Source organism: Aedes aegypti, chromosome 3 (genome assembly GCF_002204515.2).
Source record: "Aedes aegypti strain LVP_AGWG chromosome 3, AaegL5.0 Primary Assembly, whole genome shotgun sequence".
In the NCBI taxonomy this organism is placed as follows: domain Eukaryota; kingdom Metazoa; phylum Arthropoda; class Insecta; order Diptera; family Culicidae; genus Aedes; species Aedes aegypti.
Window position 1 is genome coordinate 319,203,646 of NC_035109.1, and position 25,759 is coordinate 319,229,404.

A 25,759-nucleotide genomic window follows, 5' to 3' on the forward strand; every position below is an offset into this window, starting at 1 on the left:
AGCATGCTGAAATTGATTTTTATGAAAAATTAAAGAAAAAAATACAGAAAAAGTTTTTGAAATATGTCTCCTTACTTTTCACTTGCCCCAAAAGTGGGGCAAGTGAAAAGTTTACCGTTTTGAATAATCAATTCAAAAATAAACAGTTAGATCCACGATTTCTATAAGCTTTAACATTTGTTAAGGCTTCCCAATGAACAATAACATAAGTAATATTAATATTGCAATGTTTGGCAACATCTTTTAGAGAAGTTCCATGATTTCTAATAGCTTTTAACGCTTGAGTATAGTGTTTCTTGATTTATCAGCACGTTATGTTTTTCTATGATAATTGCGAACCATGTTTACTTATGGCGACTTAAAGAGAAAACACAAATTCAATCTCAAATGATAAACTTTTCACTTGCCCCACCTGATAAGAAAATTGACGGTGTTTAAATTTAGTTATTTTTAGGTCTACGTCGAATTAATTCTAAAACTTTTTTTATTGCAGTTTGAAACTGTCACAGAGGACAACTAAGAAGTGGTACAAGAAATTGTTTTCCGCAACTTTTTTCCACTGAAAATATTAAAATAAGATTGTACGCTGCCAACTTGTTACGGAGTAACAGTTGACAGGTTAACAATTTTTCACTCTATTATGCAATAATGGCTGAAAAATCTCAGAAATATCAATTGTTTTCACTTACCCCATTTACCCACTTGCCCCGCGGTACCTTATACAAAGGCCGTGAACAAACAAAAATCGCATAAGTGACATTTATTCTAGAACTGGACAACCCCATAAAATAGTTGAAGAATACAGAAATACCATACTTTTCATTAGGAACGTATTAACAAAAATGTTCTGTGTGTTAAAAAACATAATGATTTTTCTTATTCAATGAACAATGAACATAACATAACAGTTTGTCTTTTAAGTCCAAGCGTCAAATTTTACGATGACGGGATTGGTGGTCTAATGGTTATCGATTCTGCTGCCAAATTTGACAATATTCGATCAATTGAAAATGGCTCTTCAAAATTACGTTCTTTTCATAGTATGGTATCTTATATAAAATGATAAGCACACAGAAGCAGCTGAGATAAATCAGAAAATACAAACACTATAATATTTATCGAAACAGAATATTGACTAAACATTTATTTGGATTTTCCACAGAAATGTAGATGGAAAATTCCCCCAGAGAAAAATTGTATAGAACAGTAATGCTCAACATCTTTAACTGTGGCCCTCAATTCCATAGAATACACAAATAAGCTTCTCATCACTTCAATTTTAAATGAGTTTTAGAAGTTGAGCTTGCATATTATAAACCAACCATATGGATCCAACAAATATTCTCAGGGTCCCGATATGAAACCCTTACAGCCCGATAAGAATCTTCAGGTGTCCGTAAATAATCCACAGTAATCCGCTAACAATCTGAAGTAGCTTGCTAGAAATCGACTGGATCTTGCCAAGAAGTCATATAGAAATTGACGTCAACCCAAAAGCTTGCTAGGAATTTCAAGGACTTTGCTCAGAGATTAAGATGCCGCTGCGATATTGCTGAAAATTCTCAATAGTTCATAAGGACTTCCCAGACTACGAATAGCATTTTCCATATTCCGCTGGAAACCTATTCAGAATCCTCAAGATTTTGCTAGAAATGTTCAGAATACAACTAGAAAATTACAGAATTCCGCTAGAAACTTACAGGACGTCTGAGACCTTAGGAATTTACAAGGAATCGATAGATTTTGCATAGCGTCTCAAGCAACTAATTATATCTCTTAAGGATCCCGCTAGAAACCTTTAATGTCCGATATGAATACCCAGATTTCACTCAGCATTTTCAAGATTCCACTGAAGATTCCCAGAAGCTCACTATAAAAACATATTATCCCGTAAGGATTCTCCAGAATACAGTTAGAAAACTCCTAGACCTAGTTAAGGATCACCAGGATAACATTAGGAACATTTTGATCTATGTGGCCAGCATGCCTTATTAAAATCTTGATATGGCACGCATTATACTACATCCTGAGCAACATTGGATCGTTTTTTAAAATGTCTAATATTATACAGAGTCTCTATCGTATTCATCGCACGCTTTAATTATCTTATTGAAAATAAAGTGACTGTCCGGTTCGCGTTTTTCGAAAGAAAAAAAAACGAAGATACTACTCGGTCACATATTATTTTTCAACTATAGTTTAAAATTTACTGAGTTTTTGACGTCCATTTTTCTGATAATTAGCTATGCGATTCAACAAACGAAAAATATATGAGGGAACCTGAACAAAAAAAAATCTTCATGCGTTCCATATGTATACTACAAGTCAGCCTTCAGTAATAAAGGGACTGAGCTTGACATTTTCATTTCTAATCGCAATTAGAGCTACCAAGGCCATGCTCAGCCCAAAACGAAAACAAACTGCGTTCAGTGGCAATCTAACATTTTTCTCGCGTTGCTTTTATCTGCCTTCAAAGTTTATCCTAGGTCTTTCCCCTGCTGCACGAGAACCGCGAAACCGAATCGAAATTCTTCGCATCCATTCTATCGCCCACTCGAGTTCTAAAATTATGCACATGTGCGATCGTACCGACTCACTAACGCGTGGGATCATTAGTTTGCCGAATCGTGACGTAAATGTCTTCAATCTGGGCGCTCGCTTACTTCCTCCTGAGCAGGTGAAAAATCTTCTGGCCCTTTCCTCTCGTGTGATGAAAAAAACAAGTTGACTTACCAATTTCGTAACACGTTCCTTCGCCCGGTGTTCGATTATTCCTCGGCTTCAGAAGAAAGTTCTGCTGATGATTGCCAGCACTTCCAGCTGCAGCAGCACCTGTCGCCGATGACGATTGATGAGGATTCGAGTGACCTTGTTGCTGATTATTGGCGACTGCAGCGGCCGCTCCGGAAACCGTTGCCCAATCCACCAGAACCTTGAACAAGAGATGGTATACGATGGCGATTAGCACCGACCAGTCGACGAAGTTCATACAATCAGCGAAACGCAGTTCGGTTGGGTAGAATATGTGCGCGCGCGGTGCTATAAGCAGATTTTTCTGATACGCAATGTCCGACCGACAGCAAAACACGACTAGTTCGAGAAAAAAGTTCGCCCAAAACTGCGAAGGAGATCACTTCCCGAACGGAACCAATCAGAAAAGATCGTCTTCGCTTACCAGGACAGTGGGCAAGATTCATTCGAGGGAGGGGGTTTACAAATTTTCCGATCCCATCGCCAGGGCTGGTAGCGAAAAGTGGAGCAGAAATAATTATTTTAGGTTTTAACACTTTAGTCGTCACGCTGTTGTATTTTGTACAACACTGCTGAAAAAACCTCGCTTTTCGTTCACAACAGCAGCGCGGTGGTTCTGACGATGTCAAACCACGCGACGACTGGAAGGTTAAGAATATAGTGATCACATAGCATAACGCCGTTTGGCATACAATTTGGCATAATAGCTGTTCGACATAATGCTATTTGGCATAACGGTCTTTTGACGTAATCGCCATCTGGCATTATAGTCGTTTGGATACCTGTGAAAAACATTGAATTTGATAAAATTTCTTCAATAGGGTAACGACTGTTTATTTCGTTCTTAAACGCTAACAGTTGGCGCCAGCGGCAAAAATTACAGACAACAACCTTTCGAACATTCTGTTTTTCTGACTGGTCAACGAGCGGCAACACTGGTGTTTGTATTCCACTCACTGATCTCGCTACGCTGGATTCTCAAATTTCTCAAACTTCCAACACAACCGCATGGAAGAATGGTAGTCGAGATCTGTCAAAACGCATGACATTTAATAATGAAAAACGTAAATTATTCGCAATTTGGAAACTGAATTGAAAAAGTGGTGATTAGAAATCAAGCGTAATGTGAATGCATAACTTTTTGTGTTTAGTTCATCTTTCGGGGTGCTTTATTTGCTTCAGGATATCGATTTTACTACCACTGAAAAAGAGTCATCTATTGCTTTTTCAGTTTTGTGTGGAAAGATTCAAATATGACGTCCATCTTTTTTCGGGATGTATAGACACCCCTCACGCCATGGGAGAAGGAAAATAGGATTGGTATGGGTGTTAGGTAAATAGGATAGACTTGACACAATAATGCTAATAATGCTGCAAAATGTAATGAATCCGTAAGTCAAACAATTCTATTGATTATTTTAGAGCCTACGAGCAAAGTGATTCAATATTGAAATAGTATTTTTACTATATAAAAATATATATGTAAGGAAAAAACAATATTTGAAAATAAATACATGAAAACTATTGATTAAATCTAATAAATTGAAAAAAAAAATAGAATAGCAACGAGATGTTAAATTAAAAACATCAACTTATGTAGCGAAACAAGTAGAAAAGCAGTCAATCAGTCATTGCGTAACTATTCATCGAAACTAGGTGTATTGAAGTTTTGTTGAATGCCGTTGTTGTACTCTGTCATGTCATTTGTATGATAATCCCAAATTAAAAATTTGTTTGTCAGATTATGTATATATTAATTGTTATGTCATTTGTATGATAATCCCATGTCATTTGTATGATAATCCCAAATTAAAAATTTGTTTGTCAGATTATGTATATATTAATTGTTATTTGTCGTTACAGAAATGAGAATCCTCAATGTCTTCCGAATGCCTAAAAATCAAGTTTTGTCTGCCCATAACTGCATATTTGAAACATTCGACAAAAGTAGGCATTGAGTAGATGGAACCAAGTATGCATTTTATGGCAGTATGGGAGAACACTAAAATTTCTAAAAATTACCAGGAACTCAAAAATGCTTTTTTGAGGCTGATATTTTGTACAACTTGTACAACTTGTACAACATTGCGAGACTCAATTAGAATCTCAATGTGACTGTTATGCGGTTATAATAACCAATGTGACAAAACAACTTGGTATTTTTTTCGAATTTTCTAGAACAACCCTAAAGAACCAGACAACCACTCACGTCGAAACCCTGATGGACTGCTCACCAACGAGTGACCAACCGACCAAGCCTATAGTCTGAGCGGCTGTTCGACTCTCCAGATCTGCGCTACCACAGAACTGAAGCCTGACCTCGGTTCATATTGACCTTAATGTCCCCATTGTCAAACGCGAACAATGAATGTAACGCAGAGCCCAACCACACCCACTCTTGCGTTACGTTTGTGACATGACGGTACTAATAAGTATTTTCTAAGGATTGGTTTAACAGCATAGCTAAGTCTTTCGGTTAATAAGACCGATGTATGGAAATAATTTATTTCAAAATTGTCTGCGTGGTCTTGTAATACCCCCATCAGATAAGAATCAACTATTACCATACATACCAAACGGTCGCCATGACCCTATACCCAACATTTGTATATTTATGGACTTAGCTGATGTGGCTTATTTAATAAGTAGTTCTTTCACTCATTGATTTTCTTTAAAACCTAGTCAAATTTAGATAATTGATGAATCAGATTTTTTACTACAGTGAAAGTGCTTCGTGTTTATTGAGCATGATTATTTCATTCTATTTATAAAGTGGAAAATTAATACCGTGTACCCCCGCTAATTTGAACGGTACCTCATGCAAACCATCGGGGTTCATTTTTAATTTGAACATCTAGTCACCCTAGAATCGTGTTTTTGGTTACCTCTTTCGCTGTTTTGCTTTGATTCTGCGTTCCGTTTCACAGGGTTTCATTTCACTTTACGCCCTTCCATGAGTTAAATGACGTTTAAACCATTTTTAATCTGAACGATGTGCAAATTAGCGGGGTACGAATTAAAAAGTGTTCAGATTAAATGTGGTCAAACGGGGGTACCCGGTATCAAGGCCTGAATTCTCAGAGAGTGAAATACTTTATAGTACTACAACACCATAGGAGATCACATAACATCAGCTAGTTAAAGAACGGCATTTTGTCTTATTATTTAAGTGGATGCTACTGATCGCCCTTTGCTCCTATCCGTAACCCGGTGCACGCGCCCTGTAGGGTCTCGAAAACCTCGTAGAAGATTACAAACCGTCAATGGCATTTCCCATATACTGACCCACATTGCACATACAAGGGTCTGACTGTGCTTATAACCCACCCTCAATTCGTAATCTTCTCACCAGCTTGAAATTATATGTTCCTGGAGTATAGATGATTTCAATGAATGATAACCGTATTATGCAGTAGTTTGAATACGATCACTAAATCAGAATACAAAAGTAATCTGATTGTAATAAAAACTATGCCAATTGTTTTGAAATTCATGCAAGCTCTAATGAACACTATAAAATACAGCGATCAAATATTAAAATCATCGCTCCCTGGAAAATATAACTCCAACCCCAGGGTTTTTATTTGTTCGGAAAATTTGAAGTCAAATTGTCTTATAATGAAAAGTAACCGCATATCAGTCCCACTACAGATTTCTGCACCATGTAACAAAAAAGAACCGAGTTTTGATCATCCCTATATTTTCTCGGAAAGATATTGTAGTGAAAACCAAGTTGTGAAAGTTTCATAAAAATTTGTCAATTTTCCAATTTTTTGGAATGTTTTGAATATTTGTATGGAAAACGAGTTTGGAAACTTTACAGCCTACTCAATGCCCATTTTTTACAGATGGGACTGACTTGCGATGCACGGAAATTCTTACAATTTTATTTATTCTGCATGGAACAATTTGACTTGCTGTTTTTTCCTATTTCTTTCGAACAAATAGCATTATCTCATTAGAGCAGCTGAAAGAGCATTGAAAGATATGTTGAAACTGAACTCAACTCAATTTTGACAAAAATACCGATGGGACTGACTTGCGATTCACGGCAGTATAGTCGGCTGAATTGTCATAACGTATGTAATTAAAAATATTTTGATACCGCGCATATTCTTGTCAAATATAAACTCCGTGGCTTTCTAAAAACCTCCTTGCGAAGTGAATCAAAAGTGCCAAGAAGAGCTTCCAACTCCCCACATTTCTTTGAAGAAAGCATGCATGATTTCATTAGTAATTCATTCGAAACGATAAATTCTCTGAAGCATTGCTGTATTATGCATTAATCCATGAATATATGCATTTTCAATAAACTTGGAAAGAGGTTATTTTAAAATTTACTTTTAAAATTTACAATTGATAATATACATTCCTAGGAGATGCTTATTTACATACATAAGAAAAAATAAAAAATACATGCAAATAAAGACTGCCTTAAGAAGTATACTTTTATATTCTCATATAGTTTTTTTTTCGTTTTAGTGTTAAATACCTAGATTTTGTGCCATTTTAAAGAGCTAATGTGCTTTATACTAGGCTGGGTTGGATAATAAAACGAATTTCGAAAATAAAGAGAATAATTAGGGTCCATATTTTAAGACGTAGTGATCGACTATAGAAGACAAACATCTAATAATACACCAAAAGATTTGAAAATTCCTATAAAATGAGAATGCACGAGATTTTAAACAGAATACTAAACATTTAAACCTTTAATTTTACAACAATGAAGTTAAACTATACTAATAATAACTAAAATACTGTCACAAATTGAGTGAAACTCTCTTAAGAGATTTTTTTTCACAAGAAAACCATGAATTAAAGTTTTGATACTAACATGAAGTTAAGTTTAAACTTAGCCTTAATTGAAAGAAGGCCGATACGTTATTTTCTTTCCAAAATGTAGCTCAAAATGGTTGCAAAAAGTGACTTTTTGACGAAAAAAGTGACTTTAGTTGAAACGGCTTCAAAAAAGAGACTTCTTAGTGTTTTTTTTATTTTTCTAAATGATAGTCGAGTGCGCGCTGTTCGATGCACCTGTTGCTGTATGCTTATACTGTACAGTGTTGTCAGAATCGATAGATGCGCATAGCATATTTCTTATGTCGTTTTCATATATCTTGAATAAACAATAAAATGACTGGCAACCAAGGTCTAATGATGTGTTTTTCACTTGCACACGTGCATGAAGGCACACATATACTTCAATACTAATATGTTTGGATTCAACGGAGTTTCACCTTAAAAGTGACTGGCTTAAAAAAAAGTGACCAAGTCACTAAAAGTGACTCGCTACGAGCCTACGCCAGTTGTAGCCATGATGGATTATACACCGTTTTACCGAAATCTTCCGAGTTCAGTAGATCACTCGTATGGATATATATGGATTGAAAGCTTCCATTTGACATATTTGTAGTATAAATAGGGCACCCCATTTAATTTTCATTGGCATTTTCTCTTAGACTGGCCAATGGGATTATTGATAGTGATATTTAGTGAACTTTACAGCCGAAACCGATGCTTTTACCATAAACCAATCGGTAGAACGAGTAAGTGGAAGTATCTCTAGAGCAAATCTTGGGATAGCCTCTGGGAAATGTTTTAAAGTAATATTTGTGGAAATAGTAGCGTTGAAGTGTGTAATCATTTCCTGAAGAAAATTTGGAACTAATGCCTCGAGGAATCCCTTGAGAAATCGCTGAAGAAATTTCTAAACGAATTCCTTGGAGAATTGGTAAAAAAGTCTCTAGATGAATTTCTGGAGGGATCCCTGAAATAGTCTTTAAAAGTATTCCGGAAACAGAATTTCTGAAGCATTTCCTCGAGAAATATAAGAAATCTGTGGAATAGACACGCAAGCATTTCTAAGATATTCTCTACAATTTTTAGAACATTCACTAAAACTGCACTGCAAGCAGAAAAACAGAAAAAGTTACTTTAGAGCAAGTTTTGATTGAAAAATATACTTTAGAGACCATTAGAAATAAAGACTTTCATTAAGGAATTCATTGGAATCCAAATTCAAAAATGTAAAACAACATTCATGTATGCCTTGCCTCGCGAAAGAAGCATTAAACGACTATGCAATTTCCATTTCAGAGATCAGCAAAAGCAGAAAGTTTAAAATAACAAGATCGACTTGGTTATTCACACAAGTAACCGTCACGAAAACGTGACTCGCAACCAGCCCTGCATCTCTCCCTAGCGTACGGCCTTGCTCCATTCAGAAAGGAAAAACGCGTCCACCACACCGAGCGAGGAAAAGATGACGGCACTGAGACCGAAAATGTCTAAATTTAGCTCACAGCCGACCGATAGGTAGGTACGTGGTACGAAGCGCGAGCTCTTCTGTTTGAAATGTGATCATTAGCTTACCGCTAGTTGTCAGATCAACGGTAGGCACAGAAAATATTGGAATGATAATACAGGACCTAAATGTAATATATGTTTTAGGCATCTCAAAATGAGGGGCCCAAACGCATAGGGGTGTAATTGATATTTTGGTTGGTTTTGAGTTAATAATATCTAAAAATTCTACTGTTTCGAAGCTTTCCAACGGTATAAAAATATCGTAAATCGTAAAAGATAAGACAATTTGTAAGGAATGAAATATCATTGAAAACACTTCAAACATTATTCTCAGAGCTGATTTTTGCTACTTTGCTTCTAACCCCCTTTTGAAAGCTTAGGTTCAAAGTTGCACAAACTGTTAAATACTAGAAGCTGAATTCTGGAAAATAACCTCCAATTATTGATAATCATAATATTTGAGATTCTACGCAGAAAGAAATTCCAAATTACGTAGGCATTGAAAAATATACATTCATCATAATCTAAACGCGGAACTTGTTTTGAGTCGGCTTTTAGTTCGCAACGTAAACAAAAACATTACGTTTTTACGGGCAAGGGGGAGTTCCTCCCCACGGCAAACCACTTCTCACGCACACATATTCAACCCCACGTTTCCCCGCACTGCTCCAAATCCACCACCCAACCACCCCATCCTAGTACTTACATTGAGCTGCTGCTGGAGATCCCGCCTGGTCGGAGCGACAACCTCTCGGGGAACGGAATTTTTCTTCGAGGCTTTGATCTTGGGCCTTGTCCCCGTCTGCCGATTGTTGTTGTTGTTATTATTCTGGTTGTTGGATCCCGGGGCCATCGTTTCGGCGGAAATCCTACTTGCTAGACTACCTAAAATACGGAAAAACACTCACTGGTAGACACTGTCTGATGGCTACTCCCGTTATGACACAACACTGCACTGGAAGACATTTTGAAATCCATCCCCAGGAGAAAACCGAAAATGTTTTTCTATTTTCCGGTACAGATCGCACAATAAACCACAAACTTTTGCTTTCATCGCAAAGCCCACAACTTACCCTACGAAAGGAACTACAATTCACTTGGTTGGGCACGATTTTTTCACAGTTTTCCTACGATTTTTCACGGGACAAAGTTTTTCTGGTTTCTCATCTTTACTGGAAGAACAGAAGACACGAAGCAAACGTCCGAAAAGTGCACTCTGCTGATGGGGCGAGTGCAGTCACGCACACAGCCAAACCATCTGACGGAGGGGAAGGTGGGAAGGTCGATTTGTTTTGGTTTTTGATGGTGGGTTATGTCGTTGAGGTCGATTTTTTTATGTCGAATTCGTGTATCTACACGGGAAATTTTGATTGATTACGATATCCGGTTGAAATTAATCGGCTACAAAACTAGGTGAGTCACTGAGTTTTTTTTTCTAAGACACGGGCATGTTAATGCTTCCAATGGACATTTTGCCCGTTGAAGGAAGCCCGCACAGTTACTGTGCATAACCTGTAGCCTTATGTGCTATAGCCTCATTGCTTGCAAGCGCACGTGAGACCTGTTTAGTGCGCCTAATTTTTCTTGTCTCATGCGCTCCGTCAAATGCATTCATTTATTTAGTTATTTATCATCTCTCCATCCTCAGTTCTGCCCCACGCTCGCCAAATCGATACGCACTTGATCAGCCCACCTAGCTCGCTGTGTTCCACGCCTTCTCGTACTAACCGGATCCGAAGCGAACACCATCTTTGCAGGGTTGCTGTTCGGCATTCTTACAACATGCCCTGCCCATCGTATCCTTCCAGCTTTGGCCACCTTCTGAATACTGGGTTCACCATGAGTTGGGCGAGTTCATGGTTCATCTGTCGCCACCACACACCGTTTTCCTGCACACCGCCAAAGATGGTCCTAAGTAACCCACGTTCGTATACTCTAAGTGCTTGCAAGTCCTCCTCGAGCATCGTCCACGTTTAATGCCCTTAGAGGACTACCGGCCTTATGAGCGTTTTGTACATGGTACATTTGGTGCGGGTGTGAATCTTTTTTGACTGCACCCAAGTAACCACAAAGCTACAGTATTGGACAAAACATTTGCAACTTTTTCGATTTTTCATACAAAATGGCCAATTTTGGTAAACTAGATCTCAGTTATTTATGGACCGATTCGAATGAAATTTTCACAGAACATCAGATATAACTTGAATTTTAACATATATTTTTAATTTTTTGTTTTCAATCACGTGTTTATACAGTCGACTCTCCACATCTCGATGTTCTACATCTCGATATCTCTCCCTATGTTGATGATTTCATAAGTCCCTTCAGTCTGCATACATTTTCACTCTTCATATCTCGATATCCTCTTTATCTCGATGTGTTTCTGTTCATTTTTCATTCTCAATTTTCTCTCCGTATGTCGATATGACCAATATCGAAGGTTACTAGACCAAAGTTTTGGGATTCAAAACAAATTAGGAGCGCAAAATGACGTTTGTTTGTGTATTACTTTCTTGGCAAAGGAGTGTTTTTCAATCTAGTATTCATCAAAAATTTGTTCTTTGTCTCGATCTCTCCCTATCTCGATGGTCCCTTCGATATCGAGATGTGGAGAGGCGACTGTAAGTAATAACGGTTTAACTAAAGTGTAATTTTTGACGAAAAATTCGAAACAATTTATTTTTATATCCTATATATGAGAAATCTGTAAATACTGGGACGTTTCTGCAGTAAGTATAAGGATGTAAAAAGTTAGGTGTTTGCTGAGTAAAGAGAACGAGAACCAGCTCGTCGGTTCCTTTTATTCAATCACTTTCGTATAAAAGTACATTTCACACATACAGGTATTCTGATTGTTATCTTTGTAACATTTTAAAGGGTGGTAATCACCACAATTCTTCCCCCTTGAGAAACGAATATCATTATTCTGAGCGTATGTCTAATACATACTTTTGAACACTTCCTATGAATGGAAATTGATAAGTATAATAATCTAATAACAAATCTACTTCCTGTAATAAACACACATGAACAATATACCCTTACTATATGCCATTTGGCTTTTCTGTTAACACACTTATGTTCTTTAAGGTCCTTTGAAATCCAAGTCAATAAAATGACTGATTGCGTCGATTGCGATCCCACCTTTTGACCATTGAGCTCTCGCCGAGCGGTGTCACGAACACATGCGCTAATTTGCTGGTGGAAAATGCTGCCGTTTGATTTTGCTGGGAACAGCTGATTTTTGTTTATATTTTCCACCAGCACTCTTCAAGTAGTATTGGTGACATGCAACGTGTATGTACACGAGCGTAGAAACCACTATAGTGGTTTCTACGCTCGTGTACATACACGTTGCATGTCACCAATACTACTTGAAGAGTGCTGGTGGAAAATATAAACAAAAATCAGCTGTTCCCAGCAAAATCAAACGGCAGCATTTTCCACCAGCAAATTAGCGCATGTGTTCGTGACACCGCTCGGCGAGAGCTCAATTGCCAGCGTCCAAAATATGTTTATACGGATTTTCCGTCCACCGTCGACATTTGCTTGACGTCATTCGCTTTACAGCAACTACATTATGAAATGAACCATCGCAGCCTTTATCAGCCATCGCTCGTTGCGGTCTTTCTGCTGCATACAGCCAATTAGCCGGTACCATTTTCCAAATAAAAACCTTCATAACGGTAAAAAGAAAATAATATTAATTGTAACACAGGACCAAGAATCACTTTTTTATGATAAGTCAATTTTAACAAGCAAGTTTGCTTACGAAGCTTCTTAATTTTATATTATTTAACCATTGTTACCTCACACAGGAGCACACAACTCTAACAAGCTAGACCTTGAAAACCAATACTAGGTATTTACCCACTGCATCAGCAACCTACGAAACAATACAATAGAGCACAAGCAGGCAAACCCGCCAAATGAAGTTGAAGACGGCGTCGGCAGATTTCCACCTTAATGAATCGTATCACTCTTTTTTTTAGCTTCACGTACTAATCGGTATCACTTTTCTATTTATTATCGGTATTTGCATACGTTGTCAATCACATCAACCCCCTTCAGGTGGCAAATAACGGCAATTTTGAAACCTGCATTGGTTTATTTTTCCCAGTAGGAAATGTGTTACACTTTTCACACGCGAGTTTTAAATAATTAACGTTTTTCTCGTCGCCACTTTTATATCCTATATATGAGAAATCTGTAAATACTGGGACGTTTCTGCAGTAAGTATAAGGATGTAAAAAGTTAGGTGTTTGCTGAGTAAAGAGAACGAGAACCAGCTCGTCGGTTCCTTTTATTCAATCACTTTCGTATAAAAGTACATTTCACACATACAGGTATTCTGATTGTTATCTTTGTAACATTTTAAAGGGTGGTAATCACCACATTTATCTCCAAATTCCTACACAAAAACTGTCTTCAGCAAACTTGTTCATCTCGTTAAAATGTATAACTTTGCTGACGATACCATAAAGCTATTCCTCCAATATGTTTAGTTATGTCATTTATCAAAAATCGGTAAAAGTTTACTTAAGTCAAACCGTTACTGCTTTTGAACTTGTGATTGGAAAAATCACTCAAAAATATATGTTTAAATTCAAGTTAATATATATCCTTAGATCATGAAATGGGGGTTCGAGATGAAAGAAAGTCATTACATTATTCTTCCATACCCCAAAAACGTAATGAGCGAGTGCGAACGTGCTCGATCGTCTTACTTATTTATTACAGATTCGAGTGCGTTTAATTAGGTTATGTAATCTTGTATGACAGCATAACTGTATATTCACTCTAAACGCTTAGCATAATGCTATAATAAAATAATGCTACAAAGCATTTACAATGTTAATCAAATGGATCATTGCTTGACAGTTGTCGAATAAATCCATGATAACATTATTAATGCAAAAAATGTGGACTTTCGACCAAATTAATGCAATGATATAATGCTTGTGGTTACTTGGGTAAACCGTTTCAAAAAGTAGAAATCAAACATAATTTTGGAAAAGTATAAATCAAACATAATTTTGCACTAAAATGCGTTCCCATAAGCTTGGCACAGATGTTAAAATACAAATTGGCCACTTTATCATAAGTTTGAGGCGTCCCGGGACCCGAAAATGATCATTTGTAGGATTAATTAAATGAAAAACTCATAGTTATCCAATTCAATCGTTTCTCAAAAGGATTACACTGAAGCAAATTTTCTTAAAATTCCGTCATGTAGTGGCCACATTATAGCCGAGTCCGGAAATCATCTGTGACTTGAAATTTGCCTACCTTGAGGGGCACAAACGCACAGTATCCTTCTCACCCTACCTGATCCAGTGATCCACCGGAATAACTCCGGCCACAAGAATATTTTCGCGTTCCTCTCTCCACTTCTAGAAACTAGATATGTGTGCCAGTATACTGACAAAAAATCATTTGAATCCATTAAGAATTCGCTGAGCAGTGAGGGTTTTAGGATTTTTCCTTCACTCAGGCCTATACGGGTTAACGATGCAGAGTTTTGGGCGCAGTTTGACCATCACCAGATAGTGGTAAGAGCCAATGTTAGCGCCACGATAGGTCCTGACGTCGATAATGTCGGAGAAGTGCCGTCCATCAATCAGCACGTGGTCGATTTGTGATTATGTCTGCTGTGGTGATCTCCAGGTGTATCGATATGGAAGGCTATGCTGGAAGAAAGTGCTACGAATGACAATATTCTTGGAGGCGGCGAAATCAATTATTCGTTAGCCGTTTTCGTTCGTCAGCCGGTGAGCGCTTAGCTTTCCAATTGTCGGTCTGAAATACTCCTCCAGGCCAACCTGAGCGTTTAGATCTTCTATGATGATTTTGACGTCGTGACTTGGGTAGCTGTCGTATTCGCGTTCAAGCTGCGAATAAAAAAACATCTTTATCATCATCAGTGCTTTCGGAGTGAGAGCTGTGCACGTTTATTATGCTGAAGTTGAAGAACCGACCTTTGAGTCTCAACTTGCACATTCTCTCATTGATCGGCCACCACCCGATCGCGCCTCTGCATATCATCCATCACAATACAAGCTGTTTCCAGCTCGTGTGTGTTGCCGCAGCTCTGGTAGATGGTATGGTTACCTCTAAATATTCGCACCATTGATCCCCCTAGATTTCCGGAGGACCATTCCCCCTAAATGTTCGTAGGACCATAGCGCACAGTTTAGCTTAGAGTCCTTGTCTGCCACTCGGACGATGATCAGCCGCCCTGGCATGGGGAACAGACGCTGTTGTGAGCCGCTCCTAACATGGAGTACAGACGCTCTTAGTTTGCAGAAACAAAAGCAAAAGCGTAGCCTACCAGTAGATTTTGTTTTCGAAAAAATCATCAACAATTTTGGAAAGAAATTCTGAAGGAATCCTCGAAGAAAAAAAAGGTACTTCAGGAATTTTCAGACTCTTTTTTTTTCTAGGATTTCTCTAAGTATAACATCAATTAATAATAAAATAGTTTGCGGAAAATAATTTTGGACGAAATCCCTAAAAAAATCTTGGACGAATGTAAAAGAATACGTTAGATATTCTTTGAGGATATTTCTTGCAGATATTTTTTTAATATGACATAAGGACTTACAGCAGGAATCCTTAGAAAAAATCAGGTGTAATCTACTGGCATCTTCTTCTTCTTCTTGGCATTACGTCCTCACTGGGACAGAGCCTGCTTCTCAGCTTAGTGTTCTTATGAGCACTTCCACAGTTATTAACTGAGAGCTATTGCGGCGCTTATATTAAATCCACATCCAGCGGCGGCGGTAACGCGCAGAAGATATGCGCGCAATTCAAACGCAACGTCAAAATTCAAGTAGGCTTGGATTTTTTCGTCCTTCAAGAACACAAATGTTTCAAATTTGTCCAATCTGAAATATTTGGTGATTTTCATTATCACTGCGACGGTATATCCACATTTTCAGATAATCGCATTACGTGAATTTATCTTGCAGAGCACAATATCTTTGCCAAAGTTGCCATTTTCGCATTCGTATTATCGTGTGGCTGGCAGGTACGATGATACTCTATGCCCAGGGGAGTCAAGGGACCGGGAATCGAACCCAGCTACCTTCAGCATGGCTTTACTTTGCAGCTGCGTCCTCTAACCACTAGGTTAAGGAAGACCCCCAATCTACTGGCCATACCTTGAGGACATCTCTGGGAGAATTTCAGAAGCAATCGTTGCAGGAATTTACAGAGCATTTTGTGTCGTAATTATATGATGAATTCCCGTGGAAAGCGCAGACAATTCTGGGGAAATCACGGAAGGGAATTTCAGGGCAAATCTTTATAGGACTCCTAGGATGATTGCGCTCCTGAAGAAATTCCTAGATGAATGTACTTATTGAATATTTTTAAGAACAATTGTTTGATAAACCACTGAAGAAATCCTTCAATAATAAGATTGAAGCCCGACAATTCATTCGTGATGTAATTGTAATTGTAATTGTAATTGCTCAATCCACACCCTGGCAGACAATTGTCCGCCAATCTAGACACGGGCTGGGTGAGGACCTACCAAGCCTCCCCCGTTAACATGTCCTATACCGTTTAGCACACCGGGTTCTTCCACAAGCAGGCGCCGGAATTAAAGCGGTCCCACGAGTTTCAGATACATTAAATAGATATAGTCCCTCTGGCACTAAACCGAATAGCGCCCTCCACCTCATCACCAGCACTACCCATCCCGCACGCCAAACAAAATGCCGGAAGTGGCGTGCCGTGTAGCACATCAGATGTTCTACAGAGCACACCACCTCCGACACCATGCTCAACGTACAGCAAAGACAGCGCTAATAAAAGCGGAAGGCGCACCACTCGGTTCAGTGCCAGAGGGACTATAAGTATAACGAAGAAGAAATGAAAAGATAGTAGAGTTGGTTCGGTTGTTTGATTGCTGAAACGAAAAAAACAGAAACAAAGTGTTAACATTAAAACGGGGTTTTATAATTGATAAATGTATCGATAGTTTCTCATCTGTTACGTTTCCTTATCGTAGCGCTGTCGATTTTTTCCATCTCCAGGGTGTTCATCTCCGCTCGAGCAATGAGGACCATGATGAAATGAGAATATAAAAATATAAAAATGTGAGCATTAGTGTTGATCTACTAATAGATTAATTTAAACTGCTTTTCATGTGCTTTCAAGTCCCTAAGTAACTTGTAAACTCCTACTCAATTATGTTTTGTTGGCCTCCACGTTTTATTTAGACACAATTTTTATTTAGAAAACTATTTGGATCCGAGATTTTAGGTGCAGATTGAGTATGTTTAATAAAACAAGCATCCTGTTTTCCTGTTGATGATTCTGTTATTTATACCAGCTGTATACAAGAATTTATTAATGTAATATATGGATATTGAATAAGTTTCAACGCGCGATTATAATACTTCAGTTTTAGTGCTGTTGTATTGGTGTATGTAGTGGGAAACCAATCAGTTTGGTGATTCTAACGGTAACAAATAGCACGACGAAAGGAAAGTTGATAATCTATCATCATTATGATTTCAGTCCTAATTTCATAATCCGTTTAATAAATTCCGCGTATGCTTCGGCAATTTTAACAATTTATACATATGTATTCGAAGAAAACAGACTACGAGCATTTATTACCTTGCAACACATTCATAAGTGATCAGATATTTATCATTTTCTACAGCCTAATTTAATAATACCTACATTGGGTTGTAACAAAAAAAATTGATCTTGGGATGTTGATTTGCCTCCTAATCATAGTTTCGACAATAGTCACATGCTTACTATCCCTTATGGCAGTGTTGTTGATTCTATTGTCTATCGCTCATCAGTTTCGCGCTACCCGGCAGGGACTTGGTCCTATGTACCCAATACTCTGCTATGTCTTAACTTCACGCAATACATTCTGTAGATGTGTGATACAGTTTGCGGAATATTATGATTTATCACTTCATCCAGATGAAAAATTCTGTTATGGTACCATATTCACATATCAGATAACTCCCACCTGGAACGATGTAATACATCGGAGACATGTAGATTCAGATGTATGTAGACGATCTATGCCTAGTTCGGCTCTGATCGACAGGCAATCAGTGTATTCAGTTTTTCAACTAGCTTGAAGCGATGAACGTATCAAGACAAGCTCTCCACTATATCTGCTAGCAATCACCGGTCGTCGATAGACATTTCGGTTCTTTTCTGCTAAAGAAAGATCCAATTGTATGCCAAAGACTATGGCTCATGCTTTTCAATACAGCTGGAAAAACAAGAACTACACCCAGCACCAAATAGTACGTAACTATGAGGCGGACCGGAAGGTTTGATGAGCAATCCCCACCAAGATTGAAGCCCGACAATTCATTCGTGATGTTTTACATAAAATCAAAATTAAAACTTACGTTTTTATTCCTGATAATGTTTCCTTCCTCTCATTGTAATGTGAAGTTTTTGGAATGTTTCAGATATTGAAAACACCAAAGTTTTAAGGAAGCTTTCTGGTAGTATATTGATTTTGTTTATGTCACCATAAGTTTCACCAACTTTTTAACAGAAAAGAAAAACAAACAAAACATTCATCCGGTGAAAACTTCAAGTATGTTTAGAACGATTGCTTGCGTCAAAATCGTCCAAACTACTTCACAACATGAAAGAAGAATTCTAGATTCCAGAAGGAATTTATGAAAAAGAATTTTGAATGGAACTCTTCAAGTATGATAAGAAGTTTCTTAAGAAATTCCTTGGGTATTTTTTCATGATATATCTTTCAAATATTTTTTTATATGTTCGCAGGAATGATTTTTGTAGGAATCCTTGGATGATTGATCGCTTGAAAAACCACTACCGAAATCCTTCAAGAATTTTATGAGAAATCTCCAAAAAAGTTTCTGTAATTGACAATTCATTTATCATGTTAAACTATTGAATTGAAACTTGCGTTTCGGTTTTTAAAAAGGTTTCCATTTCATAAATTTCCACATCTACACCCTTTCTGCTTATTGTAATGTGATAATTTCGGATTGTTTCAAAAATTTAAAACACCAAAGTTTGAAGGAAGCTTTCTGATAGTACATTGATTTATTTTATTTCACCATAGGTTTAACAGAAACTTTTTAACAGAAAAGAAAAACAAAATGAACTAAAACTCCATTTGAAGCAAATTTGTCTACAGTTGTGTTCCGAAGCATGCTCAGTAAGCTTAGTCACCCGTCAATTGGAAAGTAATCCAACAAGATCAAAGGTAATTTTTATTTCGTGAACAACTAAAAGTTTTTCCCGATCGATTTTGCGAAACGCACGTGAAATTCATACGAGAATCGGTGGGGAAGAAATAGCCCAGGTAACGCAAATGCCTTCGGTTGACGCTGAAATACGAGTTGGATTGCATGTTTCACAAAGAAATTCTCACAAATACTGCAAGGAAATCGAAAGAAATGATTTTCGGATAAATAAAAAGTGAATCCCAAAGGCATTGTTTCACCAGACACATTTTTCCTTACTAAAACTCATAGGAACATTCGCAATGCGTAAATCGTTTCCTAAAATCTACATAGCAGTTGGAAGGCACAAAAAAAATCTTTGATCTGCAAAACGACCATGATGACTTGCCCTCAGAATCAGGATCCTATACGGTGTAAGAGAAGACCAACTTTTGAGATGAGGGTATACTGCCCGTACTCGCATAACAGTCCCATATTATTGGATTTCCTATATAAATGGGACTGTTATGCGAGTATGGGCAGTATATCATATAATGATCCTCATTATATTGACACTGATTGATATGAAGTACCCTTTCAGCTTATATCTTCTCTTATCACTATCGCAAAGTGAAATTTTTTTTGCTTTTTGTGTGTTAACTGGGATATCAACTGATCCTACTCCAAGCTTTAATCGGTTGAATAATGCAGTTTAACAGAGTTTAACCATTTTAAATAAATACAAAATAAATTGATTTTCTAACACTTTTCTTTTGCACAGTCGATCTATTTCATTCGGACTTTTGGAGTAGGTAACTAACTGCTGTATAACTGCGAAAGTGCTGCGGTAACTGTAAATGTAATGCAGAACTTGAAATGGGAACTTCCTGCGCAAATCAATTCTCAGTATGGCTATTTGTGCTGCTTCCCTCTTCTACTACATCACTGTTTGGGATGGTTTTTTTTTTAAAGAAAGCCACGGCACTAGGACACGATCCAAGAGTGAACAATTTCTGAAAAGAAACACGAACGACAAAAGGGCTCAATAAGAACAAGTGTCACGAATTTCCGAACGGGACTTACTATTCTGGCCAGGCGATAGATAGATGTGGATGTCCTGCCCTGAGGTTACTACTGAAAATGAACGAAATGGAATAATTACACCGTTGATGTGGAATCTAAACACCTTTGAGCGATTGATTGGTTTACGAGACACTGAAATGGATGGAATGCGATGGATGCGGTAGCACTCGTTATACAACAAACTGAGTTTTAAACACGGTGTGGGTTATTGGGTTAGGAAGGAATCAATCAAATTCTGGTTTTAAGAAAAACACGGCACAACAGTTGGTTAATGAAACTTTTATTACTTCTCATGGGGCAGAATAACTGGATTTATATAAACTTAAATGGTAAATGTTTCGTTGGCTTGTATTACTAATCTGGTAATTAAAAATCTAACTGATTATAAATAATTTTCATGATGTGATATTTTTGTGAATTTCGCGAATACTTAGGAGATTTTTATAACTTAATAGTTGTATAAATAAGACGATAAGCAAATTGATGGTGAAGTTTCATAAAAACTTCAAGTAGTATTTGTAAAATGCAAAATTTGTGGGGAAAAAGCAGGGCCGAAATGCACAATTTGTGGGACCAGCAGTTTTGAATTACATTTGATGAGCCCCTGTTTGCCTATTCATATGGGCAAAAATAGGTAAGTACCATCAGTGCACCAGTATCCGTTCATGCCCCTATTTCCACTCTCTAGTGTAAACATTGATTTTTCGAGTCAAAAACCAACATTTTTCCCACTGATGTATTCTAGCAATATTAAAAACTTTTAAATGAAGTCAACTGACATTATTTTTGTTTGATACAATAATTCTTTAAATTGAAAACACAAGACCTCGTGAGCGGTTATTGGGCCACTAGGTATGTTTGTGTGTTCCAATAATCGCTCATGCAAAAAATTGAATAAAATGTTAAATAAATGACGAATTTAGTATAAAGCCTTCTTTATTGCAGTAGTAGCTATGATTTGACCACAAAAAATATGAGGATAAGTAACGAAATTTGAAATAATGCATTTTTAGTAAGTTCATCACGAAATCTGTTTACCGTGAGCGGAAATAGGAACACTTACATGCAGTAACAAATGCAATTAAATAATTTTTATGATATTTTTTCAAATTCTATTTCTTTTGCCGCTGAATATCTATACTTGGAGCTACATTGTGACATAAAAATAGTATTGATCGACACAATAGTTATTTTATAATAAACATTTGAACACATAACTTCCCTTAAATGAGCGGAATCTGGTGCACTGATGATACCTATCTTAGCTGAAAAGGTGTCAAGTCGGCTTTGTTGATAACTCAAAGAAGTCTCATTCCTCCCGGAATAGGGTCCTAAAGCCCTGTCCCAATTTTAGTGCCAAACGCTTAAGTTTAGGCCAAGAACCCATGTTTACTCAATTTTTTAATGTTTTCCGGTAGTTTAAGTACAAAAAACATTTTCTATGTTTATTTTAGATATTGTCACACCCCTTAGCTTTAACTCAAATTTTGGGTGTACAGTCATCTCTCCCTTACTCGATATTGAAGGGACCATCGAGTTAGGGAGGTATCGAGTTACAGAACACAAAAGCAGTGCAAGTGCGTTCCAAGGGACCATCGAGTTAGCCATGGAATCCAACTTTTACTATGGTTCTCTAACTCGATATCGAGATACGAGATATCGAGTAAGGGAGAGTTAACTGTATTTTGTTTTCCGTGTCCCTTCCGAAATGTCAGATAGGAACAACCCCGGTGTTAAAACTAAAACCCCTGTGGTGTTCTTGTCGACTAAGCGAACGTCAAACATGATCTTAAGTGTCAAGGTTCATTTATGGACCCAATTTTTAAATTAAAGTTTAAACATGATATAGCCGTTATTTGGGCGGGAAAAATTGTTAAAGTAGTTGCAGTAAGGTGCTCTTTCGTGTTATTGAATAAAAACAAGATTTCATTAAAAATTTTAGGACCCAATTTATTCAGTGATTCTTCGAAAATTTGCTCCAAGATTTTTATTTAAGATTTCGTCAAGAATTCCTCTGAAGATACCTACCGGAAATACATCAAAGTACACTTCAGCAGTTCCCGAAAAATTTCTCAAGGAAGTCTTCAATTATATCATTGACTCATAATCTTCTAAAAATAAACCTGTATGAGGACTACTTCAAGAATTCAATCAGTAATTCCCTATTGATATCTAACCGTAACGATGAACTCGCAGCTATTTATCAAGACCATACTGAGAATCATGGTTCGAATACCGCCGGTTCAGTACATATTGAGACAGCGAAAGCTAGGCCTCACGATCCTTTTGGTTTAGAGTTTTTAGCAAGAGGTGTCAGAAAAGTTACACAGGGATAACTGGCTTGTGGCCGCCAAGCGTTCATAGTGACGTGGCTTTTTAATCCTTCGATGTCGGCTCTTCCTATCATTGTGAAGCAAAATTCACAAAGCGTAGGATTGTTCACTTTTTCAAGGTAACGTGAGCTGGGTGGGTTTAGACCATCGTGAGACAGGTTAATTTTACCCTACTGGTGTGCGAACGAAACATAACGCTATCTTAACGGAAATGCTGCTTCTAGTTAAGGAAAATTTCTCGACTTCCCGCAATTTTCCAATGAAGCTTTCAATGATATAGGTGTAAAGAAGTAATTATTGTTAAAAATTCTGTAAATTTTCTAAAGGAACTCCTTCAAAATACCTGATGAACTTTTGCAAGGATACCTGAGAAAAAAAATCGTTGAGGATGTCTCGATACATTTTCTTCAAACAATTGCTGGAAAAATATTGTACAAATTGCCACGTGAAACTCTGGACGGAATATATCTACGATTGTTGGGCAATACTCGTAGTAAGGAAGGACAGAGTTTTCAAAATTTATGTATAGGAAGAAATGGTTATAGACGATGAATTGCAGTTATAATTCGCACGAAGTATTCCGGCAAAACTCTAAAATTATGAGGGGCTCTGTCGGGGATTATTCAGAACAGTAATTGATATTGGAATAGCTATGGGAGTTTCTCCAAACATTCTATCTAGAATCTTTTAGTGGTTTCCTCTAGTTATTCTATTTTAGAGTTTTTCTACTCCTATCTACTTTGGAGTTTTTCCAGGAATCCACGGGTTATACTAGGGATCCCACCTGAAATTCTTCCTGGGATTCTATAAGGAATTTTATCAATAATTCTTGTAGAAATGTATCCACAGATTCATCAAGAAAATCCTTCAGGCATACTTACAGGATTTTATCATTGCATTCTTCCCGAGATTCCTTCGAAGATCTTCTACAAATAATTCAGTATTTCCTTCAACGATCAATCCAAAGAAATCCTCAAGTTATTTCTTCAGTAATTCTTCCTAGCCTTGGAGTAAGACTGCCGCCATGATTTCCTCCAGAGATTGCTATATCAATTTCTTCAAAGATTCCTTCAGGATTTCCTCTAGAAGCTAGTTACAAGGATTCCATTACGTATTACCCAGGCATTAGGGCTTTTGTCAGTGCTTCCGCATAGGATTCCTCCTCAAATTCCACCAGGAGTTCCATCAGGAATTCCACCAGGAATTCCTTCAGAGATTCTTTCTGAGGTGTCCTAAGTAAAAGTGTATATAATATGGCTAAATAAGCCCTTCAAAATAAATGTGTATAAACACGAATGAAGTCCGTTGTACGGTTAACGAATGCATAAAAGGTTGTCTGATGACGACCGCGCAGACAAAGGTCTGAACTGAGCCGAAATAAAGAGCGATGCGCAGTCGTATTTGATACCTCGAAGCAACAAGTTTACTTTCTACCAATCTTATCACAGTCTTGCTTAGGGCAGTCCAGCTTATATAAGTTACGGATTGCGGACATTTCACTTTCTAGTTTTTTTTCTACAGATTCCTCCGGGGATTAAACCAAAAACTCCTCAAGGGATTCAGTGATTATCCCAATGCTTCCTTGAAGAATCCCACTAAAAATCCTGCAAAGATTTATTTAAGAATTTTCCAGTGAAACTTCAGGAACTCCTAATCACATTTTTTTATGCTTCTTTTTCTGCGATTCCACCGGGATTTCCTCTATAAATTCTTAAAGAGATTTCCCAATAAATTACTACAGGGATTCCATCAAAAATTCTACCAGGAATTCCTCCTACCAAAAATCTTTCAATGATTCTTTTAGTGATTTCCGTAGGAATTCCTTCACAGATTTCTCCAGAATATCCTTCTGCGATTAATCCAAACATTCTCGCATAATCTGAGATAATGCCCTAAAAGCCATTGGTAACCACCTGTGTAGCTCGTTGTTTCTGAGTAAATGAATGAATAAGCATCCAAACCAACACCACTGGCAGGTAGAGAATGATCCTCTCTTCACCATAGAATTGTTAAATAACGTGTAAATCCATTCAAATACTCAGAAATAACGAGCTACACACATGGTTACCAATGGCTTTTAGGGCGAGATCAGAAGTTATGCGAGCATTGTTCTAGGAATTGCTTCAGGGATTCCTACACGACTTTCTGTAGAAATTCTTTCAAAAATTTTTACAGAAATACGTGCAGTGATTTACTCCAGGAACTATAACAGTGATTTTACCCAGAATTTCTCCGAAGATTCATCATGGAATTTCTTTCAGGGATCCCATCAAATTTACAAATTCTCGAAGGATTCCGCCAGGAAGCCTTCAGGGATTCCAAAAGAAGTACTCACCAAAACCAACTCCTTCAGGGACTGCTTTAAAAGTTTTTCCAAAGCTATATTTTAGAATTTGTCCAGGAAATTGCCTGAGAATTTCTTAAGTGATTTTCTTGGGCATTCCTCCAAAGATATCTCAAAAAATTGCCTCATGGATTTTTCCAGAAATGTTAAAAAAAAAACCTCTAGGTTACTATTGACTGTTTAACGATAAACTTGCAACGATCGACGCGCCACCATATTTCATATAACGGAGGTTAAAGAACTAACTTGGAGGTGATGATTTTGAGGTTATTTGGCAATTTGGAGGTTAAAATCACCTCCAAACACTAGCCATTTTGCGGTGGGATGTTGACGTTTGATCACGAATAGAGATTCAACCTGGATGCATTCAGAATGCTGCTTTGCTACATTGTTTTGCTTAATCCTCTGAGTAAATATCAGTCCAATCCTTGGATGTACAATCTTTTGGAATTTTGTAGAAGCTTCCTGATGTATTACCTAGAGATCGAATCCCAACCACGAGGTAGTCACTAAAAATTTCAGTGACGATTTCCTTCGGAAGGGAGGCAAAGCCTTGGGCCCCGAGATGAACTTACCCAGGGCTAAAAATTTCGTTAATAAAGATCGAAAAAAAGAAAGGAAGAATTTCTGGTTCAATCCTTCGCGGAATTCCTGGTAGATTCTCTCGCGGAAATTTTGGTGGTTTTTAAGAAAACAACATCTTGTTGGCCTTTTGTAAATTTTCGATTAATTCCATGGAGGAGTTT

At 37.4% G+C, this 25,759-nt stretch overlaps 2 protein-coding genes across 8 annotated transcripts in view; both read right to left on the reverse strand.

Annotated features, from left to right (window-relative positions):
- Positions 1 to 10,258, reverse strand: part of LOC5572708 (formin-J) — a 41,006-nt gene extending 30,748 nt beyond the window's left edge. For both annotated transcript variants that reach the window (XM_021851427.1, XM_021851426.1), the window contains exons 1-3: positions 10,134 to 10,258; positions 9,767 to 9,945; positions 2,734 to 2,932 (exon numbers count right to left, since the gene is read on the reverse strand). In XM_021851427.1, the coding sequence (XP_021707119.1) occupies positions 2,734 to 2,932; positions 9,767 to 9,913 (346 nt within the window). In that variant the 5' untranslated portion in view covers positions 9,914 to 9,945; positions 10,134 to 10,258. The remainder of the gene's footprint in view (positions 1 to 2,733; positions 2,933 to 9,766; positions 9,946 to 10,133) is intronic.
- Positions 10,259 to 19,100: 8,842 nt separating this feature from the next.
- LOC110678810 (mitogen-activated protein kinase kinase kinase 7-interacting protein 3 homolog) overlaps positions 19,101 to 25,759 on the reverse strand; it is a 92,006-nt gene continuing 85,347 nt past the window's right edge. For 2 of the 6 annotated variants that reach the window (XR_002501962.1, XM_021852221.1), the window contains exons 5-6: positions 20,337 to 20,387; positions 19,101 to 20,266 (exon numbers count right to left, since the gene is read on the reverse strand). Coding sequence is in view for 3 of the 6 variants with exons in the window: in XM_021852221.1 (XP_021707913.1) it covers positions 20,238 to 20,266; positions 20,337 to 20,387 (80 nt within the window). In the remaining 3 variants the exon portion in view is untranslated. Of the gene's footprint in view, positions 20,267 to 20,336; positions 20,388 to 25,759 lie in introns of those variants that run through there. The other 4 variants (XM_021852224.1, XM_021852214.1, XM_021852222.1 and 1 more) reach the window with 3 other exon arrangements.